This window comes from Lycium barbarum, chromosome 11, assembly GCF_019175385.1.
Source record: "Lycium barbarum isolate Lr01 chromosome 11, ASM1917538v2, whole genome shotgun sequence".
In the NCBI taxonomy this organism is placed as follows: domain Eukaryota; kingdom Viridiplantae; phylum Streptophyta; class Magnoliopsida; order Solanales; family Solanaceae; genus Lycium; species Lycium barbarum.
This window is the reverse complement of record NC_083347.1, coordinates 24876489-24886262: the sequence shown is the minus strand read 5'-3', so window position 1 is coordinate 24886262 and position 9774 is coordinate 24876489. Positions and strand designations below refer to the sequence as shown.

The 9774-nt window shown below is 32.8% G+C and overlaps 1 protein-coding gene across 2 annotated transcripts; it reads left to right on the top strand.

Annotated features, from left to right (window-relative positions):
- Positions 1-702: 702 nt before the first annotated feature.
- LOC132619594 (nudix hydrolase 2-like) lies at positions 703-9069 on the top strand. 2 transcript variants are annotated; one of them, XM_060334449.1, is made up of 8 exons: positions 703-916; positions 1547-1612; positions 1730-1870; positions 2369-2440; positions 3541-3591; positions 3703-3737; positions 8555-8663; positions 8794-9069. In XM_060334449.1, exons 1-8 carry the CDS (start codon positions 755-757, stop codon positions 8965-8967), a joined length of 810 nt encoding a protein of 269 aa, XP_060190432.1. In that variant the 5' UTR covers positions 703-754; the 3' UTR covers positions 8968-9069. The 2 variants fall into 2 exon arrangements, with proteins under 2 accessions (XP_060190432.1, XP_060190433.1); XM_060334450.1 differs by lacking the exon at positions 1547-1612.
- The last annotated feature ends 705 nt before the right edge of the window (positions 9070-9774 follow it).

Here is a 9774-nt window from a genome sequence, read left to right as displayed (position 1 = left end):
CTTCCTTTCTTTCTTAAACTTCGTGCCTAGGCAAACTTATATCACATAAATTGGGACGGAGGAAATAACTAGTATTTCTTTCTTGATATTGTTATATCCTTTTGGCATGAAAAGTAATAGAAATACATTTGTTGCTGATCACCTTTTTGATTTTAAGTTTGAGTATCTTATTTAGTTATATGTCTTTTTTAATTCTTTGTATTTAAAATTATAATTTAGTTGGAAGAGGAAGTAAAAGCATTTGCTTCAACTATAAACAGTCAAAATAGAGGGTAAGTTGTGGGTCATTCGAATTCAGAAGCTTGGTTGGCTCAAATTTTATATATGCAGTGAGAAATTCAATAAAAGTACAAATAAATGATTTCTAAGCCAATAAATTATATATGGAAAATTCGAACTAAAATCCGTAACATTCAAATCCTTGTATACGTCTGAACTTTATTAAGTTTGAACTAATAAGCGATTGCTTATTTTGCAACATATTTATCGTCCTTTCGAACTAAATCTAACTTAAGACGTGCGGAGTAATATGTTGGAAATAGAGGAGAGGCAACAAACTAATTGCTCATGCAAATTTCGCATTTCTTTACCTTTTCTTAAAGCGAAAATATTATATATTATTACGCATCCGTACAAAAGTAATTAATATAAGTACCATAGGTAGTACTTAAGTTGTTCAGATTTCTTTACCCAATGCTTAGTACTCCATTTCCTTTGTTCTTCCAACAGCTCAGACTTTTGAGAATCGAAGAAAATGGGTTCTATTGGTAAGGCAATTGACATAAAAATGGAAATATTTGAGGCAAATGAAGATAATTATGGAGGAGTTACTGTGAACATGAAGAAGGAGGAGCCTATGGATTCTCATACATTTCATACTATGCTAAGGGCTTCCATTTCTCATTGGAGGCTAAAGGTATGTATACTTGTTAGTTGTTAGTTACTTGCTCATTTTGAAAAGTTTAAACTTTATACGTTATCGTTGTAAATATTATTTACACAATCAAGTCACTTAGCATATCACTGTAAAATAATATTGAGCAATAATCTAAAAAAAATGGCAAGTTACCTGCTATAACAAGAGTCAAATGTCTTCTATAAGGATCAAATACAACAAGGCAAACTTTTTTGTTAGTTAGCTGTATACAGTATACGTAGCTTATTTACCAGGGTTGGAATGTCTTTATTAGCTTCCCCTTCCTTCTCTGTTTGTGAAGGATAAAAGTTTTATCCTTTGTGTTGTATTCGGAGGTAAGGTGAAGTCCCTTCTTGTATTTGCGTTCTTGATAGATAACACCCCTTGGAAAAATCTTACAATATTAAAATAAAATTACCTGTTATAACATGTTCAATTCACTGACGATGTAAGAAATGCATTACACTGTCACACACACATATATATATACATATATATATGTATAACTAGGAAGAAAAAGAAGCTCATGAATTCATATAATTCATTAACAGCCGGTCATCGAAAACGAAAAACTCAGTCTCATCTTCTAATTTTATTTTCACTCCTTTCTCCAATCATTTTGATGCTCAGGGAAAGAAGGGAGTTTGGATTATGTTGCCTATAGAACTTGCACATCTTGTTGATGCAGCAGTGAAGGTAAAATATTCATGGAAATGCATATACACTGCACTTACACAGACTACGAACTAAGTAATTAATATTACCATTAGATTTTAGGTTCATATAATTGAGTGGTGTAAATGCTTAATGCAGGAGGGATTTTGGTATCATCATGCAGAAGCAACATACTTGATGCTTGTGTATTGGATTCCTCACGAAACACCTAACACTTTACCTGCTAATGCTTCCCATCGTGTCGGTATTGGTGCTTTTGTTCTCAACGACGGTGGACAGGTTTATTAAAGTTTCTTTATTTTCTTTTTATTTTTTGGTCACTATCTAACTTTCTCTTTTTATATTTTCGAGAGCCCTTGTGAGTTTGGTCGAGATGTATTAATTACCCCCCTCTTTTAATTTATGTAATATAGTTTAAATCGATAAAAAATTCTAATAAAAGTTTGTCGTTAAGCATTTTTTTATATACACAATTAGATATTGGTAAGGAGCCTATAAGGTGTTTCATTAAGAAGGAAAGTGTCAGTGTTTCTACGACACCCACATCTCCAGCTAATTGTCCATTCTTTTCAAGTGTAATTTCTGCCATATGTTTGATCGTGTCTTTTGAAAAGCAAATGATGAATTTTGAAATTTATGATCATCAACATGCCAAAGCATTTCCGTGATTATAATTTTTTTTGAAACTTATTACATTAAATATATCATACTAAATAAATTATTATTTAGTAAGAATAAAACAGAAAGTATAACTTGCTTTCTATTTGCATTTGACAGGTGCTGGTAGTTAAAGAAAAATCTGGAAAAAGCACTGGAACCTGGAAGCTGCCTACTGGCGTTGTTGATGAGGTCAGCAAATTTATATATTTTCCTTTTTCTGATCTTATCTTAGTCTATTAATTTATTCATTTCCCTTAAAGGGGTGTACTGGTACAGAATAACATCTCATCTCTTTATACAATGCTTTCGACGATATTTTACTCAAATTCGCAAATTAAAAAATCTTAAAGAATAAGGAATCGGCACTTTGGATAAAAAGGTAAGTAATTAAGTTGGAGGATTAATTGGAAAATACTTTTTTTTTTCTTTAAAGAGACGAGTGCATTACATGTAAGTAAATTTATAGTAACAGCGTAAAAGTTATTGCATAGATCAAGAGCACTTTAGAAACAAGATTAAGACATAAAAACGTCATAGCAACTTCCAGCCATGGTTCGTGGTCGGATTGGCCAAGTCTTCCCCCGCTTCTCGTCTATCAGCATATCATATATTCATCGCTTTAAAAGTCATGATCTGGACATCCAGTCTTTTTTATTCCTCGAACTTGGTACCTTTTTTTTAATTAAACCGCATGACAATGGTTATTCTTGAGTTACAAATATGAAAGGTGACTATTTATGAATTTTACCCGCTCTTCAACTATATTTGTTTAGCCTACTCTATGAAAACCAAATAATTAAGTTAATTCAACTAGTCCAAGAATAAGATAAACTCTATAACATTATATTCACGAGGATTTCATCAGTAGCTTTATGCGTTCATATCTCTTACTAGCACTAATACTTTGCCAAGTCGTTACTTAAACCTACAAGCGGAATTCTCTAAGTGGGAATCAGAATTTTTGGAAAAGAAATTTGTCAACACAGTAAATTTCGGAGAATTTAAGCAATTTTTATATGTTCACTGAAATCCATATAAGAAAGAAGACTCTGCTTATCCTTATATATTTTTCTAATAAAAAGGCCAACATTGTTTAGGACCATTTCCTTTTCATGCACAGGATACTAGGTCAGAAAAATGATAAACGTATCAATAGACTAGTCACAGTTCAAACAATACATTAATTTTATGTTTGACGAAATCAATACCAATAAATGATTTATATTGATTTATTAAGTTATTATATACAATATGTATGTAAATTTTTTATCGAATTTTACCACTTGTAGGGCGAGGATATATGCACGGCAGCCGTTAGAGAAGTACAAGAAGAGACTGGAGTAAGTTTACACTACTAAATTCTTTGATATGAACAAAAAAAATTAGAGAAATATTTCGTGCTTAAAAATATAGTGCCAGAAAACTAATGTAAAATTTTCTTTTTCTTTTAGATTGAGACAGAATTTGTTGAACTCCTTGCCTTCAGGTATGAATGCCCCTCATCCTTTCGGATATTAGTTATGTTGTTATTATTTCTTATCAACTGTGTGGGTTGTTATATTAAATAACATGCATCGCATAATATTCAAGATATTGCTGAATATGGTATGTTAGAATAGAAATAGTATTGATATTGTTAATGGCATAGTTTACCGTAGATAAAAATAGTACTATTGAATAAGGTGCATGAGAAATATGGACTTAAATTTGCAGCCAAACATTTTACTAAAATTTAGAACAGATACAATTCTTACACACCCTACCTAATACATGTCACACCCCTTTTTTAACCTCGGAGAGTTAAAGTAGAAGTATGACGTATTGGTGATTCCTATTTTTTGTTCATTTGTTTTAAGGAGTCGCCACCTAATTATTTACGGTGAATTAGGACACCTAAAGTAAATTAAAGTAATTATCTAAAGTTGATTTTATTTTAAAATCTACGAAACCAAAAGATCTGAGTAAGGGTTCAATTAGTCTAAAGGGAAGGTATTAAGCACCCTTTAAGACCCATTAACAATGGATAACCGACCGGACTTATAATTAATTAGGCTAAGTGTAAATATAGTATTATAAAAAATAAAATAGCTTTGTAAATATAGCTAAAGTTACAGATAGATATATAGAAATGTTGTTTTAAAATAGAACTTGTAGAAAAATAATAATTTGTATAAAAAGAGTATCTTTAAGGCTATTTTGTAATATGACTTATGAATGTTGTTAAGGTTTTAAACGAAAGTGTAATAGTGTTGTTTGAAATAATACTTATAGAAACATAATAATTTGCATAAAAATAAGATTTGTAGAAAATAATAGTTGCATAAAGAGTTTAGTTTAAAAAATAGACATGTAATGTTTATATTTTGGAGGAAATGACCAAAATTCGAAAGAGTTATTTAATAAAAGTTTTAAAGGTTGTTCTAGACAAATATGCAGTTCTAAGTGTTGGAAGGAAACTAAATTGAAAGAGTCATTCGTTGAGTTAGTTTACCTTTTTATTTTTTAAACGAGTTAGCATTAGTGTCAAATATGTAATGTTTTAAATTTCTAAAGTAGTAAGGGTGAGTCTTGATTCTTCTAACTCAAATATGTAGTCATGTTATTTAAAATACATTATCCTAACAATAGAAAATGACAGTATAGATATTATAAATAGTTAAAACTTATGGATTTAATAGTTGATTTTCCTTAAATTAGCTACTCATAACTAAAAACCAAACCCACTAATTCGCTAAGGTTCACTTAATCTAAGCAAATAAACAAGTAAAGTGTTAGTCATGTAATTACAATTGAATACACAAAATAGAATAAAAAAAATAGAAGAGTAAGATGGTTTAAATGGGCCTAGCCCATTTCGGATTGCTGTGACCCGGCTAATGTTGCTATTCACATTGATTGGGCTTCGGCCCAAATTTATTTCCTTGTTTGGGCTGTAGGTTGGCTGACTTGAAAGAGAAATTGCGTTGGGTTTTAGCCCAACACCGAATGCGGGAGATGTCGGGTCGCTTGGACTCGTATACGAGATGTCATGCATAAAAAACGAAAAGGAAAGGAGATTAGTATATGATCGATGAATAGTGCTAGACATACGTAATATATGGGCAGACCAAATAAGAACGCACACGGAGATCCAAACATATAGCAATTGCATAAGCATGAAGCAGTATGAATCCAAACCATTATATTGCAACAATGTTGAACCAGAATGCTGAAGATTAAGGATCAAATGATATCTTATAGAAATGACATTTTCCTTTCAGTCGTTGCCCAACGTATAACAGTCAACGGAATGAGTACGCCGATGACTTCTAGTAATTTCTTCTACCCATAGCCTGCTACTTTAATTTCTAAACCTTTTATCTTATGGAGTCTCCGGGATATAAATGCCCAGAATTTACATGACTATGCCTAACCATTTAGGAAGAATGAGCTTAGCAGTGAAATATACTATAGAAATTAAAGGGGGATTAGTTTCCAACAATGTACGTTTTGACATAGTATGGCAGCAACCATATTAGCGAAGAAAGGAAACCATTGAACACTCAAGAATTGCTCAAAGAAGGCACGTATGACCATCAATTTGTTCAAGTATATACAAGGTATACATTAGTAAAATTCTTTAGTTTATTTCAGTGATTCAACATTTCAACTTAACCAAACAGAGAGGACAGGCTAGCAGTTCATAACACACATGGTGTGAGGTCTTGGCAGCAGGGGCATATTGATATATCACAAACCACCAAAAATCAGATAAGTGTACAGTTATTGGTTAATCATTTGTGTTTGAGGTAGTTTTATGCTTAGTCTTATTTACAACATAGTGGAGGCTTGAATAATTAGAAATACAGCAAGAGTGTATCTGAGAATGCTTTTAGGCTACGGAGTAGAAAGAAAGGATCATATTCTACTCTAAACCAATCAATTACAAATTTTGAAAAGAAACAACTAATGGCCTTAAAAGATCACACACCATGAAGGGCAATGCAAGGACTAAGACCAAACAGCATGTGGACATGTATAAGATTCAAATTGAAACCCAAACAAGATTACCATTCATATCATGGGGCTATACTGAGCAAATAGATACAAACATGCTAATGTCTAATCTCACTTATCTATATTAAGTAAAGAATGACACCTGTGACTAACACAACCAAACAATATTTCAACATAGGATAAAGTTAAATAATATATACAATCCACTAGCACATGAACCTTCTCATAATCAAATACATATTAGAGAGAGTCAAAGTAGCCAAGCAAATATCTTACTTTGAATCAACAGGCTAGAACACAAACATGAATCAAGTGCAGAGTTATTAAGGCATATGGACTAAACAACTTCTAATGAATACATAATTGGGCAATGTCTACTTTAAACAGAATTTATAGGAATGCTAATGATTAGGTAAATTTATCTTAACTCAGGTGAGGTTGAGGCAGCAGCTAAACCAGGCCAAACCAATCAGACAAATATATAAAGGGTCTATTAATAGACTAATCTATCTGAGGTCAGTAAAGTGGCACTAGACATAACATCAAGCCAACCAAAACAGGAAGCTTAAACTTACAGATGAAAGACAATTATGAAGATGATTCAGTGTTGATCTGTCTTAATCATATACACAATATACCTAAGATATACCCACCACAGTGTGTATATCAGATGTATATCGAATGTATATCTCCTTCTTACCTTGATAACCCACTGTATATCCTATGTATATTCAACTTAAAATAGATTCTAAATCCTGGAAATTCAGTCTAACACCCAAATTACAGCATACATCTTCCAAGTTCATTTAGCAACTAATATTCTATCCTAACAGCTCCCAAACATCAAACAAATGATACAACAACGAATAAAATATATAAATACTAAAGATGACTGAATAAACTAAATTCTTAACCAAAGCAGAAATTAAAGATTACAGGCGATAAATGTGTCGAAGTTTACCTTTTTTGTGCGCAGTGAAGTGGGTGTTGACGACGTCGAATCTACTCTCTCGTTATGAATAGATTAGGACTCGACCCCACTAAGATCCGAAAATCCCTGTCGTGGTTAAAGTCGACCGAGACAGATTGAATGTTTAACGATCTTAAAGTTAGACCGATAATCGAACGAATGAAAGTCGTAAAACCTAAAGATTTCTGGAAAATTTGAGGCGATTAGAACTTGTGTTTTTGTAGGGGGATTTTCAGGTTCCAAAACTGGGTTTCTTCGATCTCCTTTCCTCTTTCTTTATAGAGTGGGGAGAGAGAGGAGCGGTGTGGGGTAAGGAGGAGCGTGGAGTGGGGTAGCGGTGTAGGGTAGGCGGCGGTGTTGGAGAGGAGCGTGTGTCGGCTGTGGGTGGAGAGTGGGGTAGCGGGGTGCGGCGATGATGATGATGAAAGGAGAAAAAAGAAAGGGAAGTAGGGTAGAGGGGAGCGGAGTGGGGTAGTGGTGTGGGGAACGGTGATGGGGTCGTCGGCGAGGTGGGGAAGGGAGCGGGAGAGAGAGAGTGAGATGAGGCGGAGGAAATGAAGAAAGAAGAGAAAGAGAGAGAGAGGCGGAAAAGAGTAAGAGAAAGAAAGAGGAAGGGATTTAGGGCAAAAAGAATAAGTGGGCTTGATCGGGTCGGGTAAAATATGTGGGCTGGTCCGAAAATAATCAAATATGGACTGGTGGGCTGATTTATTTCGATGGGTAATGGGCTGGGTATTTAAAATGTGGGCTGATTATTTGGGTAGGGGAATAACATTGTATTTTAAGTCATTAATTTGGCTGAAAATTGTTGGTCCTTCATCCTCTATTTTATTATTGTTGGGCTTCTAATTTAACAACTAGTACAATATATACTATATGAAGACAATTAATAATTAATATTTAAAAAATAAGGATTTAACAAAGTGTTGTTCTATAATTAATTTAACGAGTCCAAACCCGAAAAAATGAAATGATGACGAATCATTTAAAATTTGTGGTAAAGTAATGCTCGTAGTGTTGAAAATAACAGTAGCGGTATTAATAGTAGTAGCAATAATAATTAAAAAAATAGTGAAAATAAAGTATTTAGCTCGTCAGTAAATTTAGAAGCCCGAGTAAATTAAAATAAAGGAGGGACAAAATTGGGTGTCAACAATACACACTACCAAACGATCCTAAAAGTACAAAAGTCTTTTACATATGTAAATTATATCCAAACAGAAAAGACAAAATAAGGTCAAGAAAGCAATTCTAACAAATAGTCCTCCATCTGTTAACGAGTTTCCTACAACACAAGATTATATTAAATTTTCTAATTTTGTGCTTATTGCATGCAGACAAAGCCACAAATCGTTCTTTGGAAAGTCGGATTTGTTCTTCATATGCATGCTAAAACCACTCAATTTCATTATCCACAAGCAAGATTCTGAAATTGAGGAAGCTAAGGTATATATGTTCAACATATTAATTTTTTTACTTTTTTCCTATAATTCTAACTTTGGCTATGCAAGAAATTTACTTGGAATTATAACTTCTTCTTTTTAAATCAAATTCTTTTTTCTTTAAATATTTGCAGTGGATGCCAATAGAAGAATATGCAGCTCAACCTAAATTGAACCAAAGTGAACTCTCCAAAACCATCGCAAAAATATGTGTAGCCAAGAAAGAGAAACAGTACACTGGCTTCTCTGCTCTTCCTACAACTACTGGACATTCATCTAAGAAGAGTTATATATACTCTAATATATGATTAAATAATTGAGTATGCATATATATGTTTGAAATATGGTTGTTGTACGTTTACAATAAAATTTTGTCAGTGTATAAGCCATATTGATATGTGGAAATAAAACAGTTACTTGGATCTGTTTTAGCTATTGATGTCTGTTTTGATTTTCACTTTGTTTTCCTTGTTTTTGTGTGCAAAAATCAATGCAAATAAAGTCATCGTTTTTTGCAATTACTTGCAATTTGTTACAATATCTGCTTATTATGTGGCATGATTTTGTGTTAAGCGTCTCATTGAACACGAGTTCAGCTCCTCCTTCTCAGTGCTGCATATAGAGTATAGTTTACTACATTGATGTTTTATTCTTTTAATTAAACTGTGGTATTTCATGTTTATCTGTTTAAGATAGTATAGTTAGGTAGCGCAGTAATTCTGTGAATGTGTGAGCTTGCTCACATTGCCATTTCCAGACTTAGATAAAGGAGAAGTTCTGCAATAGGTGATAATTAGCGTAAAATTAATCGACTTTTCATGAATCTTAACCATATAAATTACGTACTTTTGGTCAGCTTAAATTAATGAATCAATAAGGACAATGGTTCTGCATCGTTAGCCGACCTCAATTTATTTGGAGTTAATTAAGGTGCAGTATGTTCCATAGCTAGGCAAGTCACTCCTGCCCCATATTAATACAACTGAAGTCTGAAGAACCTGAATTTTGTTTTCTCTTTACCTGATTTTACAAAATAGACAACTAACTAGTGTTTTTCTAATTAAAAAGAAAATACTTAATTGGTGCAATTAGAAGTTAATCTCTCATCCTTTACC

Bases quoted from the DNA above. Each gene is read 5' to 3' on its own strand.
- LOC132619594 (XM_060334449.1), top strand. From the start codon at position 755: ATGGGTTCTATTGGTAAGGCAATTGACATAAAAATGGAAATATTTGAG. The intron at 3,592-3,702 runs GTAAGTTTACAC...TTTTTCTTTTAG, and splicing joins AAGTACAAGAAGAGACTGGA to ATTGAGACAGAATTTGTTGA. The intron at 8,664-8,793 runs GTATATATGTTC...AAATATTTGCAG, and splicing joins CTGAAATTGAGGAAGCTAAG to TGGATGCCAATAGAAGAATA.